The 23,997-nt window shown below is 42.2% G+C and overlaps 1 protein-coding gene and 1 long non-coding RNA gene across 2 annotated transcripts in view; one reads left to right on the top strand and one right to left on the bottom strand.

Annotated features, from left to right (window-relative positions):
• The window catches only part of LOC121402287, an 84,074-nt gene that overhangs the window by 51,996 nt on the left and 8,081 nt on the right, over nt 1-23,997 (bottom strand). The window lies entirely within an intron of this gene.
• Nucleotides 11,174-13,654, top strand: LOC121402286 (major histocompatibility complex class I-related gene protein-like). Its single transcript, XM_041588973.1, is given in 4 exon segments — nt 11,174-11,356; nt 12,259-12,516; nt 12,594-12,881; nt 13,166-13,654. Coding segments are annotated over 4 exon segments (930 nt in total). The 5' UTR covers nt 11,174-11,289; the 3' UTR covers nt 13,483-13,654.

Below are 23,997 nucleotides of genomic sequence, written 5' to 3'. Positions count from 1 at the left end.
AGTATATGGACTGTTAGGGTTATGAATTATCTAAACATTTTATGTTTGTGCAGGCCACTGCATAGGGTTATTATCTGCCCTTAGATGATAGCCCTTTTATATAACAATACTGTATATTGCAGTATTAGCCTTCCAACCATCTTATGCCCTTAGTGATTATGTGCATTACTATTATATTAAGGGTTATAGAACAATTATTTGGCCAAGTTGTGTGCTTCAGGAAGTCATCTGTCTGTAAGGCCATTCATTATGTTATTAATTCCACGGCAATGATTATTAATCAGCAAGTTTAGATAAGCCGTATGCAATAAGGCTTTACGTATTGTTAAAGGGAATAATGGTTCCCTATGTTCTAGAGCCTTTTTTCTCTAGGCCACATTAAGACAGCTGCTCATTATGGCAATACTTGTTTATAACCAGGTAATAGGTGAATATGGAACCTTACAGGATTTTCCACAGTTTAGTATAATAGAAGCAAGGGAGCAGCTGCTACTTCATTATATCTATTCTGTTAATCAGATAAAATGTATGCATTTTATAAGGCATGGGGTGTTGCTACATTTAACCATTATTTTGGTAATGCATATCAGTAGTTTCTCAATACCAGCATTACTGCATCTAACCATGATGCCTTAGGGCTATTTGGAATATTATGCAGCCGTATTCTGAATTTCAGAAGGGAAAATTCTGCAGTTGATTGTTGGGTAGAAATAACATGACATTGCAGGCTGCAGCTGGCTTGTTCTACAGCTAATCTTAAGTAATACTGACACTAAAAGATGAATCTTTAAATATGAATGTACATTAAAAAGTACCTATAGGTGATGTTGATCAAAAAGGTTATTTGTAAGTAATTGTTAGTTGAAGTTCCTAAACCTGACTGTTGTCAACCTGACCGTTCCATCTCAGCCTATCGGTTAGAGTTTCTAATGCTAACGGACTCCTATTGCACAAATATGGCAGCCCCCTCATACAGGAACATGGGAAGTCAGACAGGTAATGTAAAAGTATTGTGCAAACACCTATGGCACATTATAAGTAGCAAACTAAGCCAATGCTATGATAGATGCAAAATGGTAAACTCTGGTCTCAGTATCTCTTTAGGCTGTTGCTACTGCATAGGACATTAGCTACTGTTTCACGAGTTCCATAAGTTAAATAGACCTGTTACACATTCTTGTAGTTGCCCAACATTAGATTATTCCATCATTCCATTGGTGGGGTACATTCCTTAGTACTGTACCTGAAGAATGTGCCTCTTACATAAGAATAGGCAGCTGTTAGGGTCATGCTGTGTTTATCAGTTGCTTCATACTGGTGTTCTCAGTAGTCTGAGCACCACCCTTATAGGAGACTGCTCTATTCAGCATGGGCATTCTGTGAATGCAGTTGCAGTGACTACTACCAGTAATAGGAATTATTGTGATGTAGATTGTATAGGATTATACCAAAGGGTATAACAAGTTAAGCAGTCCTCTTTTGCAGGGAACAGGAGTCCTTGGTCTAGTGGATGAGTGATCTGCCTCAGTGCAGACAACCCTGCTACCAAGAACTCTTTGTGATAGGGACAAGTCACAAGTGTCTCCCATGTCCCAACAAAGCGTCAGTGTTAGTGAAGAAGAAGGCTTGCTACAGCAGTTCTAGAACTCTTAAATGGGCATTCGAAGGTTGGCCTAGTCAGAATGATTAACAAAAATGACTATACTGCATGGTATCAGTGGTTCACTCCTTGGTGACTAAGCCATGTTGTATTCCCTCTCCTAAGAATAAACAGGGGAGTTTTTTGCAGTTCATCTCTGTTATAATCTAACACTGTCAGATTGTTTGTTTTTTTTTGTTTTTTGGAAAATTTTTACAAGCAATTAAATATTGTTTTCTCTTTTCAGGTATAGCAAGTCCAGGTGGCTTGTTGAAGGGAGAGTTTTTTGATAGGGCTCATTCCCTACATAGTTTACTCAATACATCGTTGAACTATATATATAATCAGGGCCTTGCAAGTAGCACAATGCAATTAGTCTTGGCTTCTTAATTTGGTATCTTACTCTGTGCGTAGTGTGGTTAAGGCCTAGGTCCCACAGGTCCCAGTCAGCAAATGTATCACTTGGGCTTACTCTGTGTAAGATTGTCAGGGAGTCGGGTTATGGGAGTCAGATGTTCCTCACTATAGAATAAAATTCAGATTTCCTTACGGAATTCAATACCTGTATGCTTGCAAATATTTCAGTTTTCTCTACCTAGTTTGAACATTCACAATCACCCTGTGGTGTTGAGTTTAAGAACACTTGCCAGCATACACCTTCTTTGAAGGTAAGGAGTACTGGTTGCTATCTGGTTTTTGAAATATTCTTATATGCAGATTTTGTGCCTTAACCTCCATTTTTATTTTTGCAGGATCCTCATCTGCAATCTTCATCCTGTTATAAGCCTTCAGAGATCCATTCTAATATGTATTATAATACCCCCCCCAATAAGTTAAGCTTGGCACATCCCACGCGTAGCTGACATGGAGATGGCCAGGGAAAAGGGAAAATTACATCATACTTACCGTGATTTTCCTTTCCTGGCCATCATCCATGTCAGCAAGTTTAATCCCGCCCTTACTGTAGTTTAACCTGGCAGCTTGTTACTTGACACCTGTGTAGGGGAGTGGGGAGGCTTTAAAGTCTTTGGGAGGGGAGTTTCTTCTGTCTGGGGTCAAGGGGAGGAGCTTACCCACGCGTAGCTGACATGGATGATGGCCAGGAAAGGAAAATCACGGTAAGTATGATGTAATTTTCCCTTTTCCAATCCAGGTCAAAGACTGCCTGTCAACAACTTAGCCCTTTGCCTAGACTCTATGACAATTTAACATTGCCGCTATCCCGTAATACCATAGGGAGAGAGAGAGAAAAACGGCAAAGTCTTCTTCATTTCCATATCGGTCAAAGTTGACCAATCACAAGAGGACTTTCCAATCCAGGTCAAAGACTGCCTGTCAACAACATAGCCCTTTGCCTAGACTCTATGACAATTTGACATTGCCGCTACCCCGTACTACCATAGGGAGAGAGAGAAAACACAAAAGTCTTCTTCATTTCCATATCGGACAAAGTTGACCAATCACAAAAGGACTTTCCAATCCAGGTCAAAGACTGCCTGTCAACAACATAGCCCTTTGCCTAGAGTCTATGACAATTTGACATTGCCGCTATCCCGTAATACCATAGGGAGAGAGAAAAAACACAAAAGTCTTCTTCGTTTCCATATCAGTCAAAGTTGACCAATCACAAGAGGACTTTCCAATCCAGGTCAAAGACTGCCTGTCAACAACATAGCTCTTTGCCTAGACTCTATGACAATTTGACATTGCCGCTATCCCGTAATACCATAGGGATAGAAAAAACGGCAAAGTCTTCTTCATTTCCATATCAGTCAAAATTGACCAATCACAAAAAGACTTTCCAATCCATGTTAAAGACTGCCTGTCAAACAACATAGCCTTTTGCCTACTATACATACCTCCCTGCCATACAAAAGAATAGGAAGACCCACAGCCTTCTATGACAAGAACTGTCAGTCACATATCCCTTTGCCTAGGCTCTATAGCAAATTAGCTATTGCCTAAGCACTCCCATGATAAAAGCTAACATTCCAAAACATTGCCATGTGTTGACTTGTGCCTAGTAAGCTTCAACTTCCCTATCCCGTAATACCATAGGGAGAGGAAAAACGGCAAAGTCTTCTTCATTTCCATATCAGTCAAAATTGACCAATCACAAGAAGACTTTCCAATCCATGTTAAAGACTGCCTGTCAACAACATAGCCTTTTGCCTAGACTCTATGACAATTTGACATTGCCGCTATCCCGTATTACCATAGGGAGAGAGAAAAAACGGCAAAGTCTTCTTCATTTCCATATCGGTCAAAGTTGACCAATCACAAGAGGACTTTCTAATCCAGGTCAAAGACTGCCTGTCAACAGGGTCGGACTGGCCTGCCGGGGTACCGGGAAAAGTCCCGGTGGGCCCTAGCCTCGGTGGGCCCCTGACTGTGCGGTCCTAGTGACACATATGTGGGCGGCGTGGGCCCCACTAAAATTAAATCACAAATGTTACCGGTAAGTACTTGCCATAGGGCCCACCGCCGCCCGCTTCAATCACTTCCGCCCTCAGCTGCCTGCATGCTGAGGACCCTGCTCTGCTAGGGACTGTCTGCGGTGTGCCTGGCTGCAGCCTGCAAGTAAATTCTACGTTTCAGGCAGGAGGCAGCCAAGACAAGAGTCGGAGTCCCTCCCACATAATTCTCGGTGCGGCTTTAGATTAACCGAGTGTAAGGGCTGTCCTGACAATCATTGGCCCGTCCTGTTCCCTCGCACAAGTCTCCAGCAAAAGCAGCTCCACAATCAGCACATACCCTCTATTGGAAGGAGTCACTCCGATCGCCATCTGCAGCACAGTCAAGTATTTCAGGTATTTCATTTTACCTCCCCCCTTGTTTCTCCCCTCCGATGCCCCCCTTAAAACACTGCATTTGACCATGAAATTGCATGTACTGTGTTGCCCTGTGACCCCCTGTCGCCTCCCTCCTTCTTCCCGTCTGTCCTCCTCTCTCCCGTTGGCAGCGTGTCTGGTCAGCACAGCACCATTTGTTAGCAGCAACTAGAGATCACATTGACAGCTAGAGATGGCAACTAAATCCTTCTTCCCTCTCTCTCTCTGCCTTCCTTCTTGCACGGTGTCACAGGAGCTCATGGTAGCTGAAGTTTTCATACAGATGTAGCGATTTTACAAAGAGAAAGTTATTGGATTTTAGATTTGACAAGCTACTGTATCTGAAATTAGGTTTTAATGATTCATTAGAGTGGCATTTCTTCCTGCAGTATGGGTAAATAAACAGGGTTGAATGCAGGATAATCTATTCTATATTGGCAGGAATATTTGTCTATAAATAAATTAAAAGAAACTGCTGTCTCTTGATCACAGTACTTATGTTCATTTCACATTTACAATTCCCTACTCTCTATTTTACCTTAAATATTTAGGATAAGACAAGTTTCACCATACATACTAGATTATGCATGTACTGGCAGCTACCTGACCTGCAAAATGACTAAACTTCCTTAAAGGGGCAAAACCTAAAATACAAGTTTCCACTCTGCGGGTTCACTCCATCTGTGGGTTTTTGCTTTGCTCAATGAAATCTTCTTTTGTTGTTGCTGGGAATGTGGTTGTGTTGTGTGACCAACCATGATGCGGATTGGGAAGGGAAAATGTAGAAAATCGGCGGTCAGCTGATGGTTACCATCTGGTCATGTGCTTTCAGAAAGAGCGAGTGCTGCACTATGAAACTGCTATTTTAATTTAATATTGTTATGGCCATTCCAGTTTTTTTAAAATAAAAATATTAATTTTGATATTAGTGGACACAATTTTGTACCGGGGGTGGGCCCTTGAGATGAGGTTTCCTGGTGGGCCCCAGGGACCCCAGTCCGACACTGCCTGTCAACAACATAGCCCTTTGCCTAGACTCTATGACAATTTGACATTGCCGCTATCCCGTAATACCATAGGGAGAGAAAAAACGGCAAAGTCTTCTTCATTTCCTAAAGTGCAGGCACAAGTCACATGACCAGGGGCAGCTGGGAAACTGACAATATGTCTAGCCCCATGTCAGATTTCAAAATTGAATATAAAAAAATCTGTTTGCTCTTTTGAGAAATGGATTTCAGTGCAGAATTCTGCTGGAGCAGCACTATTAACTGATTCATTTTGAAAAAAACATGTTTTCCGATGACAGGATCCCTTTAAGAAAGGATCTATGATTTAACACATATCCTTTTATAATGCAATCTGTAAAGATAGATAATGGGAAAAGTATCGAATCTATACATGAAACATTTGGGCGCACAGGTGGGTGGTCCAATCGTTTAACCGGATGGGATTGTTTTAGAAATCCAGCCAACGTTCCATCAATTACAGACAATTCTAGGGCCTCCTGGATTAAATTATTTCTTTGGATTGAAATAACGGGATTATTATCCAGTAGTCGATACGTATTTACATCACTCAATTGTTGCAAAATCTCACTTATGTAATCTTTTTTTGTCCATTATTACAATGGCTCCCCCCTTATCAGCCGACTTTACAACTATTGAGGCTTTGTGTAATATTTGTTGAAATGCCCCATACGCCTGACTATTCATATTATGAGGGGTTTTGTGTGAAATCAGTTGGACTGTGGGTCACTGGACACGTGCACCACCTGAGGTGCTGACTACAAAAACTGTATTAGTTATTACAACTAACTACTTGCATGCAGTCCATATCTACCATTAACATTATCTTAACGTGAATAGTGCAGAAAAAGTTCAAAATGAAAAGGTGTCCTAAGTTAATGTCTATTAAAAACCACCTTGATTGTACGAACCAAATTGAAAAGGAAAATAGAAAGAGGAGTTGAGATATCCCAGAATTTCCGATATCTCGTTTTTTGCTGTCTACAAGTTGGGATACCACAAACTCACTTGTGATAAGAGAGAAACAAGATTTGAAGAAAAAAGATCAAGGGGAATTGAATAAAATCTCAAATACAAAACGATTAATGAATAAATAATGTCCAACACTGGACTCCATACATGTCCTGACGTGCGTTTTCGCAGAAAGGCTTTATCAAAGCTCCGACCAAGGTCCAATGGGTAAATGATATATAACATAAGGGAGTACTATTTCTATTTTGCACATAGCATACTGAAGAACTAAGCAATAAACTAATAAAACTTGTGTATCTCACATCTTATTGCCATATCATTGTGTGCACAACTCAACAGGCCCCTGTGTAACAACTTCTGCCAATGGTAAAGGAAACATATAAGTGGTAGGATAATATTGTAAGGAATAAAAGTGGCCATACACTATAAGATCTGCTCGTTTGGTGGTCTTTCTCCTGAGATGTCCGCCAAAAACAGGGCAATATCGGGATAATCCCTCCAAACAATTACAGTATGTTACAGCAATCGGAATGGGCACCAACGGAACAGTCCTCTGCGGTCCCCGATCAATATCTGTCCTATTTTTGGCCAGATATCGGTTGGAGACGCCCATCATAAGGCCCTATACATGGGCAGATAAGCTGCCGAATAGGTCTAAAGGATCCGAATCGGCAGCTTCAATCTTCCCATGTATGGGCACCTTTATATATGGTGCTGATTTAACTTTGGGTTAAATATCGATATTATCTTTAAAAATGTCCCTTTCATTGGATCTCCTTATACATCTGTTATAGTCCTTGTGTCTGTTCAGATGAAGGGTGGGAGTGTTCTGATGGTCCCTGCCAATAGCACAGTAGAAGGGATAGAGCCAATCACAGCCCTGCAGTCACACAAGCAAAGACAGGCTTCAGTTCCCTATCAGGTCAGCCTAGCAGCTGATTGGTTCCTGTCGTACAGTGCAATGTACTGAGTTCCACCAGCTCCTCTACACAGATGGGTGGGACTAGATGGGTTTTTGCAGACATTTTCAATAACTCAACCAGAAACACTATTATTTTGAGCACTTTCCTGCTATATATGAAAAGAGTAAAATGCACTGGCACTTTCTTGCTTTTAACACAATATGTAGGGACTCCATCCAAAAAAAATGATATCTGCCAGTGGAGGTGCACATGGTGGACACTATAGGATTTTCTGAAGGATATAATTTACACCCACCCATCATGTGCTGTGCCCCCTGTACTGGGTGTTTGATACAGAAGTTTCTAAACTCCATAACTTTATATGTAATTTAAATAAGTTTCCACTCCTCAGCCAAGCACCTTCTGGGTCACAATTTGACTGGGTCCCTGTCAACAGTCAACCTGAGGGCCACCCTGGGCATGACTTGGCAGGCTACACACACTCCCATTTTAAACAAGCCTGGACCACTAATCATGTGCCGTAGCATGTGGGATTGCTTATGACAGTGACAGTTAATGGGTCGCTCCCTTGTACAAAGAACACTTGTGGCAACCCCACGTCCCAACTTTTTCTTTCTTCAAAATGATCCATTTTGAGTCCTATAGTGGCCCGGAACATCTAGGCTTGGTAATCTCCCATAAATTCTATGGGCACATGCAAGAAAGTCATTTCTTTCAGGCTACAGAGGTCGCTGGGCTGCAGGTTTTAGGCTACCGTTGTGCTGCCTGCTGTGTCATTTCCAAAATATCAGACTCTGGGGAGGACAAATCAAAATATCTTTAACTGGTTGCCTGGGTGATATTAAATAATCATGGGGTAAAATTAAAAAAAAAAGTCTATTAACCCATAGAAACCAATCTGGTGTTTGTTTCCAACAGCTGAGCAGTAAGTGTTAACTGCTGATTGGTTGCTAGGCCTGGGCAAACCTTCCATTACCTTGAGGCAATGCCAAGCTGGATCCAAAGTGATACACCAGCAATTGAGCCACAGTTGTGATGCCCTCGGCCTGTAGATGCTCTCGCTGCTTCACAGCGTTGGACAATATCGGACGACTTTGGAGAAGGTAAGATAGGTTTAGGCAGCAGATACATGTCTGTGATACTGACTACATGGCGGATGGATTTCAATTCTCACAGGTACCAATATGTTATGACAATGTTACAGCCCTATAGCTCTACACTCCCGCTCTTTAACTCTGCACCACACTCCAGTAGAGCTGACCCTCGGGCCATGCTATCACTCTGGTCTAACAGATTTCTGATCAGACTTTATAGTCCAGAAGTTCCTATGATTTTCAGGCCCAGGGCCTCACAGCAAACGACTTGCCCTTCCCCTGCTAAATTCTGCCATGACCAATCCGTGCCAGGGGTTTAGCCCCGCCCCAAAGACATCTTGGTTCAGTATAGGCAGAAACCAATTATAATATCTGAGGTGATATTAAATAACCATGGGGTAAGATAAAAAAGTGTATTAACCCATAGCAACCAATCAGGTGTTGGTTTGCAACAGCTGAGCAGTAAATGTTAACTTCTGATTGGTTGCTAGGCCTGGGCATTACCTGGCCTGAGGCGATGCCAACCTGGATCCAAAGTAGGGTTGCCACCTGGCCGGTAAATGATGCTTGATGCTAATGATTGCGGGCACCTTAGGCAACCCAGCCGGCCAGCTTGCCCTTCCTTCCTCCATGCGCAGTGACGTCACGCGTGAGTACACGTACACAAATGTGTGGTGATGTCACACTTATGTGAACATGCATGCGCAGTGAAGACGACTCGCGTGTACACACAAGTTGAGTGGCAGGTTAGTCTGGTCTAGGGGTAGGCAGAACAGGTAGCTGCCCAGCGCCCCCAATTGTTGCGCCCTAGGCAGCTGCCTCTTCTGCCTACCCCTAGTTCCGGCCCTCGGCAAGGCCGATATTTTTTCCAGAAATGGTGGCAACCCTAATCCAAAGTGATACATCAGCAACTTGTCCACAGTTGTAATGCCCGCGGAATGTTGATGCACTCGCTGCTCCACCGCGCTGGACAATATTGGAAGACACTGGGCAACTATTCGATACATTGCAAAGGAGAAGTTGCCGCACAAGAGCCGATAAAAGCTGCCGACAGACCAAGTCATCCGACGGGCTTCCCCCGATTGGGCAGGGTTAAAAATCCAGTCGGGTCACATCTGGTCGTTGATATGGTCTGACTGCCGATATTGCCTTAATTATGAGCTGATCGCTAGGGCCCACGGTCGGATCATCCTGATATCGCCCACCTCAATGTGGACATATCGGGGAGAGATTCGCTCATTTTGCGACATCGTCAAAGGAACGGATCTCTACAGTTTAGTCAGGGGAGACGTCTGTGATATTGACTATACGGCAGATGGATTTCAATTCTCACAGGTACCAATAAGTTATGACAATGTTACAGCCCTATAGCTCTACATTCCCGCTCTTTAGCTCTGCACCACACTCCAGTAGAGCTGACCCTCGGGATCACTCTAGTCTAACAGCTTTCTGGTAAGACTTTATAGTCCAGAATAAGGTTACCAATCGTCCCCGTTTGCCGGGGATCTACCCTGTTTCAGAGCTGCTGTCCCCGTGCAAATTGTTCCCATTGGCCGTCCCCGTGTGGCAAAAAAGCCCCCGTGAAATCTCTGGATCGCCAGGCATTCAGGCAGCCAGATTTGCAGGTCCTTCGAAGCAGAAATTGGCCAGTCCGGAAGCACCACCACGAGAAAGCTGTGACGAAGGACTGAGCCATGATTATTTTCACTTGCCCAGTGTGTCTCCTGCGGTGTAATCCCATCCCCCTCTGCATAGAAATCCTTTCAGCTACGAACGGAGGAAAGGAATGGGGCAAGACACAGCTGACCGGCATGAGAGAATTCCATGGGAGGTGCAGGGATCAAAGTGATAGACAGTCCGACCCTGCCCCAGAGTAAAATCAATCTGCTTGACATTTTCCCTCCACATTTATAGTGTTGTACAGTGAACATAAAGAAAGTTTTTACTTATTGTCACCTCTGCTGTAACTTGTAATTGTCTCTATCACTCAAAATAATTTACTGAGTACTGTCTTGGGCCATGACATACCTCCCAACTGTCCCTTTTTCAGAGGGACAGTCCCTCTTTTGACAGCTCAACCCGCAGTCCCTCATTTGTACTGGAAAGTCCCTCTTTTCTCTGCACTGAACAGCCACAAAAAGAAACAAAGTTTCTCACTTAATTGGCTTTTAGCAGAGAGCCCAGAACAGCTAACAGGTGCAAATAAGATACTTTGTAACAATTTTGAGACACAAAAACACAGTTTAGATAAGGAGAAATATTTTCAAACTTTCATAGCCTGCCAAATTTTGTAAAACAAACATGGTAATTAGGGGGTGTGGCCACAGAAATGGGTGTGGTCAACAAACTGCTGTGCTAGGTGCAGGAAAAAAAATTTATATCCCTCTTTTTACTTCCAAAATGTTGGGAGGTATGACCATATACATGGAATTACCACTCTGCCATCCTACTATGAGTCCTGGGGGTAGTTATACATGAAATAATCTCTGTGCCAATTTACTATGAGTTCTGGGGTATTATACACAGAATTGCCACTGCGTTCATTTATTATATTCACGGACGGTGTATTTGTAAAATGGGGAGTGGTTAGTGGGGGTGTGTCTTGCACAGTGGGCGTGGTCTAAAAAATGTCATGACCCGCACTCCACTTCCTGGCGGCTAGTCACATGACCCCACGGGAGCCGCTATGGGTCAGCAGCACGGACAGCAGATATAAATCCCTGATCCTCGTGTAATGTAAATTTCACCTAGCAACTGCCTTCTGCGCCTCCTCTGATTGGCTGCCTTTTAGGGGAACCTACCTCCATGCGGGGGAGGATGTTTGGCCTGTTCCTTCTCCCTGTGAGTCTGCTGGTGCCAAGTGTGTGCCTATGTGAGCTCTGCCCTCCCCTCTGTGGGCTCAGTACAACCGAACTTTGATGTCACTTCCTGTCTGGCACTTCCTGTAAATTCCTCATTTACTCAAATTAAAGGGCAACTGACATTTAGCTAAAAACATACAATTCATTGTCTTGGGTGTTAATTCAGCCTGATTGTACCTTTATCTCTCCAGGTTTTAATTGCTGAAAAATTGGAGTTTGTCATTTTAAGACATTTATGCCAAAAAATGTTCTTGTCAAACCAGGCTTCTATGGGAAAATGTTGTTAAAAAAAAAGAAAAAAAACTTCATAAACAGTAAATTATGGGGAAAATTTTTTTTTCTTTTCCTCAAGCAACAACAGGTAAAATAATTCCCTGGCAATGCATTTAAGTGGTGAATGAGATTCAGCCGATTATCACTGACCCGTGGCTGGGCCGTATAGGGTTTCCCCCCTTTGAAAAGAAGTATTCTGCCTGGGATGTGCCCAGCGACAGACTGGGGGTCTGGGACCACCGTATGCAGAGAAAATAAAAGGTTTAGGGCACTCTTGAAAGCCAAGTATAAATCAGACCAAAAGTATATTAGTTAAAAAAAAAAAGATGTAGACAATCATCTCAAGCCTAACGCGTTTCGTGTCCATAAGACACTTAGTCATAGGCTTGAGTCTGAGTCCGCCCCAGCCACAACCCCCCACAGATACCTTGTTTTTTTGGGGTTGGGGTAGTTCAGGGAGCAGCACTTCCACAGGGAGCGGTTCTGGGTCGGCATGGCACGCAAGGGCTGGGGCCTACCATGTTTTTTCCGAGTGTCCCACCAGCCCATTCCGACCCTGGATGTGCTTGTGGGCTATTGGAGACATCCCATTAGGGTTACTGTCTCAGGCCTGAATCAGTCACCTCTGTATTCCCTGCAGCCAGTCACACCCTCCAATACACTTTCACTCTGATCTCCAGTTCGGCCAGTCCGACCTACTTCATTGTGGCGTTTGTAGATAAAGCCCAGATAGGGAGGTACACCAGCGAAACGCAGTGGGTGGAGCCTCTGCTGGACTGGAAGAAGGAGCGCCTTGAGCCAAAACACTGGGAAACCATGACTTTCTGGGGCAGGCATTACCAAAACTGTCACACCAAGGATATGGCCTTTTTTAGGGATCGCTTTAACCGCACATATGGTGAGTATGGAACCCAAATATTCGCCCTGATATTCCCTGATGATTCCGTGTCTAGAGTGTACAATCCTGTATTTCAGGGGATGGAGGCCATTACATTTACCGGGTGAAGTTTGCATGCGAGGTGGAGGAGGACTGCACTGTCCAAGGTGATGAAGCCTTTGCCTTTAACGGGAATGAGTTCACGTTCTTCAATAAAGACAACATGCGTTTCGTGGCAGTGAATTGCGAGGCTGAGGTGATAGCTCAGGAGTGGAACAGGCAGCAGTTGAGCGCCATCAAGCACAAGAAGCACATGGAGCAGGACTACATTGAGTAGATGAAGCTCTAGCTGACGTTGGGACGAGGTCCGACGAGAAGAAAGGTCAGTTGGCTGCACATAAGCAGGTTTATGTCTGTTTGACTGAGTTTGTTCATAGGGACGTATTTAAAGGATACGTAAACCTTCAAAATAAGTGAATGTAAAATTGATGAGGGGGTTATTCTTAGCACTTTTGTCATTTACATTCATTATTTATTTGCTTTTGATTCCAAGATATTAAGGGATACATGTACTGTTAATATGAATGAATTTTGTTACAACAGTGCCACCTGCTGGTCAGTATCCACAGGTTTTGGGTGTGTACGACGCTTGATTGTCTTTCGGATACAGTTCGCCCCAAGGTGAAGGTTTTCCCTCGGAAGTCGGACAGCGAGACAAAGCTTCACTGCTGGGTGAATGGCTTCTACCCCCGAGACGTGCTCGTGAGATGGCTGAGGAACGGGATCGAGTTGGAGCAACGGGATCGAGTTGGAGCAACGGGATCGAGTTGGAGGAACGGGATCGAGTTGGAGGAACGGGATCAAGTTGGAGTCGGAGGAGGACAAAGAGATTCTCCCCTACTCGGTATTCCTCCCAATCCTGAGTTTCATGTTCCTCTCCCCCCGTTCCTTTACAAACAGAGCCCGGGAAAAGAAGCCCCGCCTTAACCGGTATCGCTTTTGTCGCCGTCGGCATCGCAGTTGTCGTCATCGGACTCAAAATTTCAAGTGCGTAAAGAGAAGTGCAGACAGTGACAAACCCCATGCGATTCTGTGTTATTATTTTACAGTTTTATTTCTATATCCTCTGCACTCGCCCATTGTCATTGTATTATGGACATTAAAGGGGCGGGTTACCTTTAAGATAAGTTTTAGTATGTTATAATTCTAAGCAAGTTTTCAATTGGTCCTCATTATTAAAAGTTTTTTCATGATTTGGCTTTTTTTTTCTCCTGACTCTTTCCAGCTTTCAAATGGAGGAGGGGGTCGCTGACCCCCATCTAAAAACAAATTCTCTGTAAGGCTACACATGGCCTTATTTATTAAAATCCGAATTTAATTTCTTTTTCCAGAAATGCCCGAATTTTTCGGATTTTTGCTGAAAAGTCTGAAATAGTCGGATTTTTGGTGTAATTCCCGCACAGACCACAGAAACTTCCTAATAGGATAGGGACCTTTCCCGGTGACTTATATACAACCTTGGTAGGTCTGAGAGGCTGGATTTTCTAATTCAGACTTTCTCCATTCTCAAGGTATAATAGATCTCGAAAAAACTTCGAATTCTTTTTTTCACAGTAAAAAAAACTTATTGTTATTGCTACTTATTATTTTGAATCCTTCTATTCAGGCCTCTCCTATTCATATTCCAGTCTCTTATTCAAAGCAATACATGGTTGCTAGGGAAATTTGGACCCTAGCAACCAGATTGCTGAAATTACAAGCTGGAGAGCTGCTGAATAAAAAGCTAAATAAGTCAAAAACCACAAATAATAAAACATAAAAAACAATTGCAAATTGTCTCAGAATATCCCTCTCTACATCTTACTAACAGTTAACTAAAAGGTGAACAACCCCTTTAAGACATTTTCCCCTATAGGTAATTAAAGGCAATAAAGTTTCCCAGTAGCAGGGAATAGGTGACAATTAAAGGACCAGTAACACTAAAAGATGAAAGTATTTTAAAGGAATGATAATATAATGTAGTGTTGCCCTGCACTGGTAAAACTGGTGTGTTTTCTTCAGAAATACTACTATAGTTTATATAAACAAGCTGCTGTGTAGCCATGGGGGCAGCCATTCAAGCACAGGACACAGAGTAGATAACAGATAAGTACTACTATAGTTTATATAAACAAGCTGCTGTGTAGCCATGGGGGCAGCCATTCAAGCACAGGATACACAGTAGATAACAGATAAGTACTACTATAGTTTATATAGACAAGCTGCTGTGTAGCCATGGGGGCAGCCATTCAAGCACAGGATACACAGTAGATAACAGATAAGTACTACTATAGTGTATATAAACAAGCTGCTGTGTAGCCATGGGGGCAGCCATTCAAGCACAGGATACACAGTAGATAACAGATAAGTACTACTATAGTTTATATAAACAAGCTGCTGTGTAGCCATGGGGGCAGCCATTCAAGCACAGGATACACAGTAGATAACAGATATACTACTATAGTTTATATAAACAAGTGTAGCCATGGGGGCAGCCATTCAAGCACAGGATACACAGTAGATAACAGATAAGTACTACTATAGTTTATATAAACAAGTGTAGCCATGGGGGCAGTCATTCAAGCACAGGATACACAGTAGATAACAGATAAGTACTACTATAGTTTATATAAACAAGCTGCTGTGTAGCCATGGGGGCAGCCATTCAAGCACAGGATACACAGTAGATAACAGATAAGTACTACTATAGTTTATATAAACAAGCTGCTGTGTAGCCACGGGGGCAGCCATTCAAGCACAGGATACACAGTAGATAACAAATAAGTACTACTATAGTTTATATAAACAAGCTGCTGTGTAGCCATGGGGGCAGCCATTCAAGCACAGGATACACAGTAGATAACAGATAAGTACTACTATAGTTTAATATAAACAAGCTGCTGTGTAGCCATGGGGGCAGCCATTCAAGCACAGGATACACAGTAGATAACAAATAAGTACTACTATAGTTTATATAAACAAGCTGCTGTGTAGCCATGGGGGCAGCCATTCAAGCACAGGATACACAGTAGATAACAGATAAGTACTACTATAGTTTATATAAACAAGCTGCTGTGTAGCCATGGGGGCAGCCATTCAAGCACAGGATACACAGTAGATAACAGATAAGTACTACTATAGTTTATATAAAACAAGCTGCTGGTGTAGCCATGGGGGCAGCCATTCAAGCCACAGGATACACAGTAGATAACAGATAAGTACTACTTTAGTTTATATAAAACAAGCTGCTGTGTAGCCATGGGGCAGCCATTCAAGCACAGGATACACAGTAGATAACAGATAAGTACTACTATAGTTTATATAAACAAGCTACTGTGTAGCCATGGGGGCAGCCATTCAAGCACAGGATACACAGTAGATTAACAGATAAGTACTACTATAGTTTATATAAACAAGCTGCTGTGTAGCCATGGGGGCAGCCATTTCAAGCACAGGATACACAGTAGATAACAGATAAGTACTACTATAGTTTATATAAACAAGTGTAGCCATGGGGGCAGCCATTCAAGCACAGGATACACAGTAGATAACAGATAAGTACTACTATAGTGTATATAAACAAGCTGCTGTGTAGCCATGGGGGCAGCCATTCAAGCACAGGATACACAGTAGATAACAGATAAGTACTACTATAGTTTATATAAACAAGCTGCTGTGTAGCCATGGGGGCAGCCATTCAAGCACAGGATACACAGTAGATAACAGATAAGTACTACTATAGTTTATATAAACAAGGCTGTGTAGCCATGGGGCAGCCATTCAAGCACAGGATACACAGTAGATAACAGATAAGTACTACTATAGTTTATATAAACAAGCTGCTGTGTAGCCATGGGGCAGCCATTCAAGCACAGGATACACAGTAGATAACAGATATAGTACTACTATAGTTTATATAAACAAGCTGCTGTGTAGCCATGGGGGCAGCCATTCAAGCACAGGATACACAGTAGATAACAGATAAGTACTACTATAGTTTATATAAACAAGCTGCTGTGTAGCCATGGGGGCAGCCATTCAAGCACAGGATACACAGTAGATAACAGATAAGTACTACTATAGTTTATATAAACAAGCTGCTGTGTAGCCATGGGGGCAGCCATTCAAGCACAGGATACACAGTAGATAACAGATAAGTACTACTATAGTTTATATAAACAAGTGCGTGTAGCCATGGGGGCAGCCATTCAAGCACAGGATACACAGTAGATAACAGATAAGTACTACTATAGTTTATATAAACAAGCTGCTGTGTAGCCATGGGGGCAGCCATTCAAGCACAGGATACACAGTAGATAACAGATAAGTACTACTACTATAGTTTATATAAACAAGCTGCTGTGTAGCCATGGGGCAGCCATTCAAGCACAGGATACACAGTAGATAACAGATAAGTACTACTATAGTTTATATAAACAAGCTGCTGTGTAGCCATGGGGGCAGCCATTCAAGCACAGGATACACAGTAGATAACAGATAAGTACTACTATAGTTTATATAAACAAGCTGCTGTGTAGCCATGGGGGCAGCCATTCAAGCACAGGATACACAGTAGATAACAGATAAGTACTACTATAGTTTATATAAACAAGCTGCTGTGTAGCCATGGGGGCAGCCATTCAAGCACAGGATACACAGTAGATAACAGATAAGTACTACTATAGTTTATATAAACAAGCTGCTGTGTAGCCATGGGGGCAGCCATTCAAGCACAGGATACACAGTAGATAACAGATAAGTACTACTATAGTTTATATAAACAAGCTGCTGTGTAGCCATGGGGGCAGCCATTCAAGCACAGGATACACAGTAGATAACAGATAAGTACTACTATAGTTTATATAAACAAGCTGCTGTGTAGCCATGGGGGCAGCCATTCAAGCACAGGATACACAGTAGATAACAGATAAGTACTACTATAGTTTATATAAACAAGCTGCTGTGTAGCCATGGGGGCAGCCATTCAAGCACAGGATACACAGTAGATAACAGATAAGTACTACTATAGTTTATATAAACAAGCTGCTGTGTAGCCATGGGGGCAGCCATTCAAGCACAGGATACACAGTAGATAACAGATAAGTACTACTATAGTTTATATAAACAAGCTGCTGTGTAGCCATGGGGGCAGCCATTCAAGCACAGGATACACAGTAGATAACAGATAAGTACTACTATAGTTTATATAAACAAGCTGCTGTGTAGCCATGGGGGCAGCCATTCAAGCACAGGATACACAGTAGATAACAGATAAGTACTACTATAGTTTATATAAACAAGCTGCTGTGTAGCCATGGGGGCAGCCATTCAAGCACAGGATACACAGTAGATAACAGATAAGTACTACTATAGTTTATATAAACAAGCTGCTGTGTAGCCATGGGGCAGCCATTCAAGCACAGGATACACAGTAGATAACAGATAAGTACTACTATAGTTTATATAAACAAGCTGCTGTGTAGCCATGGGGGCAGCCATTCAAGCACAGGATACACAGTAGATAACAGATAAGTACTACTATAGTTTATATAAACAAGCTGCTGTGTAGCCATGGGGGCAGCCATTCAAGCACAGGATACACAGTAGATAACAGATAAGTACTACTATAGTTTATATAAACAAGCTGCTGTGTAGCCATGGGGCAGCCATTCAAGCACAGGATACACAGTAGATAACAGATAAGTACTACTATAGTTTATATAAACAAGCTGCTGTGTAGCCATGGGGGCAGCCATTCAAGCACAGGATACACAGTAGATAACAGATAAGTACTACTATAGTTTATATAAACAAGCTGCTGTGTAGCCATGGGGGCAGCCATTCAAGCACAGGATACACAGTAGATAACAGATAAGTACTACTATAGTTTATATAAACAAGCTGCTGTGTAGCCATGGGGCAGCCATTCAAGCACAGGATACACAGTAGATAACAGATAAGTACTACTATAGTTTATATAAACAAGCTGCTGTGTAGCCACGGGGGCAGCCATTCAAGCACAGGATACACAGTAGATAACAGATAAGTACTACTATAGTTTATATAAACAAGCTGCTGTGTAGCCATGGGGGCAGCCATTCAAGCACAGGATACACAGTAGATAACAGATAAGTACTACTATAGTTTATATAAACAAGCTGCTGTGTAGCCATGGGCAGCCATTCAAGCACAGGATACACAGTAGATAACAGATAAGTGCTACTATAGTTTATATAAACAAGCTGCTGTGTAGCCATGGGGGCAGCCATTCAAGCACAGGATACACAGTAGATAACAGATAAGTACTACTATAGTTTATATAAACAAGCTGCTGTGTAGCCATGGGGGCAGCCATTCAAGCACAGGATACACAGTAGATAACAGATAAGTACTACTATAGTTTATATAAACAAGCTGCTGTGTAGCCATGGGGGCAGCCATTCAAGCACAGGATACACAGTAGATAACAGATAAGTACTACTATAGTTTATATAAACAAGCTGCTGTGTAGCCATGGGGGCAGCCATTCAAGCACAGGATACACAGTAGATAACAGATAAGTATACTATAGTTTATATAAACAAGCTGCTGTGTAGCCATGGGGGCAGCCATTCAAGCACAGGATACACAGTAGATAACAGATAAGTGCTACTATAGTTTATATAAACAAGCTGCTGTGTAGCCATGGGGGCAGCCATTCAAGCACAGGATACACAGTAGATAACAGATAAGTACTACTATAGTTTATATAAACAAGCTGCTGTGTAGCCATGGGGGCAGCCATTCAAGCACAGGATACACAGTAGATAACAGATAAGTACTACTATAGTTTATATAAACAAGCTGCTGTGTAGCCATGGGGGCAGCCATTCAAGCACAGGATACACAGTAGATAACAGATAAGTCTACTATAGTTTTATATAAACAAGCTGCTGTGTAGCCATGGGGGCAGCCATTCAAGCACAGGATACACAGTAGATAACAGATAAGTACTACTATATGTTTATATAAACAAGCTGCTGTGTAGCCATGGGGGCAGCATTCAAGCACAGGATACACAGTAGATAACAGATAAGTACTACTATAGTTTATAATAACAAGCTGCGTGTAGCCATGGGGCAGCCATTCAAGCACAGGATACACAGTAGATAACAATAAGTACTACTATATTTATATAAACAAGCTGCTGTGTAGCCATGGGGGCAGCCATTCAAGCACAGGATACACAGGATAACCAAGATAAGTCTACCTATAGTTTATTAAAACAAGCTGCTGTGTAGCCATGGGGCACCATTCAAGCACAGGATACACAGTAGATAACAGATAAGTACTCTAAGTTTATATAAACAAGCTGCTGTGTAGCCATGGGGCAGCCATTCAAGCACAGGATACACAGTAGATAACAATAAGTACTACTATAGTTTATATAAACAAGCTGCTGTGTAGCCATGGGGCAGCCATTCAAGCACAGGATACACAGTAGATAACAGATAAGTCTACTATAGTTTATATAAACAAGCTGCTGTGTAGCCATGGGGGCAGCCATTCAAAGCACAGGATACACAGTAGATAACAGATAAGTACTACTATAGTTTATAAAACAAGCGCTGTGTAGCCATGGGGCAGCCATTCAAGCACAGGATACACATAATAACAGATAGTACTACTATAGTTATATAAACAAGCTGCTGGTAGCCTGGGGCAGCCATTCAAGCACAGGATACACAGTAGATAACAGATAAGTACTACTATAGTTTATATAAACAAGCTGCTGTGTAGCCATGGGGCAGCCATTCAAGCACAGGATACACAGTAGTAACAGATAAGGTCTACTAAGTTTATATAACAAGCTGCTGTGTAGCCATGGGGCAGCCATTCAAGCACAGGATACACAGTAGATAACAGATAAGTCTTACTATAGTTTATATAAACAAGCTGCTGTGTAGCCATGGGGCAGCCATCAGCACAGGATACACAGTAGATAACAGATAAGTACTACTATAGTTTATAAAAAGCTGCTGTGTAGCCATGGGGCAGCCATTCAAGCACAGGATACACAGTAGATAACAGATAAGTCTACTATAGTTTATTAACAGCTGCTGTGTAGCCATGGGGCAGCCATTCAAGCACAGATACACAGTAGTAACAGATAGTCTACTATAGTTTATATAAAACAGCTGCGGTAGCCATGGGGCAGCCATTCAAGCACAGGATACACAGTAGATAACAATAAGTACTATAGCTTTATATAAACAAGCTGCTGTGTAGATGGCACCATTCAAGCACAGAAACACAAGATACAAAAAAAAAAAAAAAAAAAAAAAAAAAAAAAAAAAAAAAAAAAAAAAAAAAAAAAAAAAAAAAAAAAAAAAAAAAAAAAAAAAAAAAAAAAAAAAAAAAAAAAAAAAACCCCCCCCCCCCCCCCCCCCCCCCCCCCCCCCCCCCCACTATAGTTTATATAAACAAGCTGCTGTGTAGCCACGGGGGCAGCCATTCAAGCACAGGATACACAGTAGATAACAGATAAGTGCTACTATAGTTTATATAAACAAGCTGCTCTGTAGCCATGGGGGCAGCCATTCAAGCACAGGATACACAGTAGATAACAGATAAGTGCTACTATAGTTTATATAAACAAGCTGCTGTGTAGCCATGGGGGCAGCCATTCAAGCACAGGATACACAGTAGATAACAGATAAGTACTACTATAGTTTATATAAACAAGCTGCTGTGTAGCCATGGGGGCAGCCATTCAAGCACAGGATACACAGTAGATAACAGATAAGTGCTACTATAGTTTATATAAACAAGCTGCTGTGTAGCCATGGGGCAGCCATTCAAGCACAGGATACACAGTAGATATCAGATAAGTACTACTATAGTTTATATAAACAAGCTGCTGTGTAGCCATGGGGGCAGCCATTCAAGCACAGGATACACAGTAGATAACAGATAAGTACTACTATAGTTTATATAAACAAGCTGCTGTGTAGCCATGGGGGCAGCCATTCAAGCACAGGATACACAGTAGATAACAGATAAGCTCTAAAGCACCTCATTGTATACTACAGAGCTTATCTGTTATCTGCCGTGTATCCGGTGCTTGAATGATATTATATATAATATTATATTAAATGTGTCTCACTTGCCAAAAGACACAACAATATACTTATATGTATGTGTGTCCCAGAATTAAATTTGTGTTTTGCTTTACAGGTCTGAGCCAGGGAAAGAATTCGGGAGGATGAGCACAAAGCCTATAACTGGCGAGTGGGCCGGGACTTACTTCCATAGCAAAACGCTCCCTGTGTCTCGTCTTGGAAAATGCCAAAGAGACCGTTGTGTTTGTGTGTAACTGTCTCTGCTGACGAGAGCGTCACGGGTTGATGCCCAGTGTTTGTCAGTTGTGGTTTAATGAAGTGTTGGGGATCCCCGAGCCTTATCTGCTTCCCTAATGGGTTAACAGGCACTTTATTGGCTCAGAGATCTTGGGTAAGTGTCTCAAGTCTATTGGATTAGAGGGGTCCCTCCGGGTCATAGGGTTTCCCTCAATATCCTGGTGCAAATTTAGTCTGACCACCCGTTCACCCCACTACACACACTCGTCCAGATGTGCTGCACACAGACACTCCATTTCTTCTGCACATCAACCCGACCCGAGGAAGAGCCAATGTCCGGACCTATTTAAAGGAACAGTAACACCAAATTCAGCCACTAAGCTCTAATTATTACAATTAAGACAGGGGAACGTAGAAACCCTTTGTGATAGCCTTATAAAAGCTGATATGGGGCCATCCACTAAATCATTACAAAGGTTTTGGGGTACACCTAACATGGGTACGTTCCCCGGTCTTAATTGTGCCAATTGTAATAATATCTCTAAGGGTGAATATTTTACACATTCACATAAAGGTCGGAAAATCAATAGAAACAAATTTTATACATGTGATTCATCATATATGATATATCTGATTAAATGTCCTTGCGGCTTAGCATATGTGGGAGGTACAACACAAAAAGTCAAAGACCCCATAAAACACCATGTGGGACATTCACTAAGATTCGTAGTTGCGCCAGGCGTATTTTCGCCAGCGCTCCGCAAATTCACTAAAATCCGAAGTTGCACTCAGGGGTAGCGTAAGGTTGCGAAGTTGCGCTAGCGTTGATTCGCTAAGTGAAGCGAAGTTACGCTAGCGATGGTTAATTTGCATACGGCGCCAAATTGAAGTTACAATGGAGGAATACGTAGAATTACTACAAATGCCTGGGAAACCTTCAAAACATCAAATAAAATGTTTATTTTGCCCTACACATGTGCCCACTGTATAGTTAAATTGCCATGACGTAGGAAATGTAGGGGGGAAGGAGGGGAGCCCCAAAAATTTTTTCGATCTTTTTCAGCCTATCACCCATAATATAGAAAACACGCCAGCGTTTTTTGGGACTTAGAAAAAATGTGAACTTTTTTTGAAGCAATCCCTATCTACTCTATTGCGCTTCGCCAGGTCTGAGGTGGCGAATGAAGTCTAGCGTAAAAGGTAGCGTTCAGAACAATGCGCGCGTTAGTGAATTTGCGTCGTTACGTCCGTTGCGCAAATTCGCCAGGCGTAAGCGTGCGAAGTTACACTAGCGAAGTTACATCAGCGTCCGTTAGTGAATTTGCGAAGTAATGAAAATGCCCAACGCTAGCGAATTGACGCTAGCGTTAGGCGCTTTGGCGCATAGTGAATTTGCCCCCATAAGTCCAATATTGGTTGTGGGTATACACATCTCTAGACATACAATCCTGGTGGGTTGAATCGAGAATACACCCCCATGTTATTTATTTCATATGCTTGGCCTGTTATTTTAGTGCTGTGTGTAATATATCCTTTATTTTAATTTTTATTCTTAGATTTTCTCAGCTCATATCCTGGGACTGACAATACATGGGCATTCCTGCACATACAAACTGCGAGTTACGTTTTTAAGATATGCGGATATGCAAAATGAATTTCAAAAACACGACACTGATGAGAAGCAAAAGATTTTAAACAGTGTCCAATTTGCACACGGAAACAAGTAATTGGATACTTTATATTCAAACACTGGAATTAGACATTTTATTGTTACGCTTTGTGATCCACATTTGAAATGTTTGTAAACTGCTACTGTGTATGTTTTTATCCGTGCACTTAATTAGTCCCGATGTGAATGTCAGTGGCCCTGATTGGGAGTAGGGATGGGCGAATTTGACCCGTTACGTTTTGCCAAAAATTCGCCACCGGCGAAATGACACCGACGCCCATTAAAGTCTATGGGCGTCAAAAAAATTTTGTCGTGCTTCGAAAAAATTTTTGACGCGCGTCTTTTTATTTTGAGGCACAACGCCATACAAGTCTATGGGCGTCAATGTTTTGGCAAAACAAGGCGAAAAAATTTGCCCATCCCTAAATTGGGAGAGATGTTTGGAATTAAGTGAGC

This window comes from Xenopus laevis, chromosome 3S, assembly GCF_017654675.1.
Source record: "Xenopus laevis strain J_2021 chromosome 3S, Xenopus_laevis_v10.1, whole genome shotgun sequence".
Classification (NCBI taxonomy): Eukaryota; Metazoa; Chordata; class Amphibia; order Anura; family Pipidae; genus Xenopus; species Xenopus laevis.
Note: the sequence above shows the minus strand (reverse complement) of the source record. Positions and strands in the feature narration are given on the sequence as shown.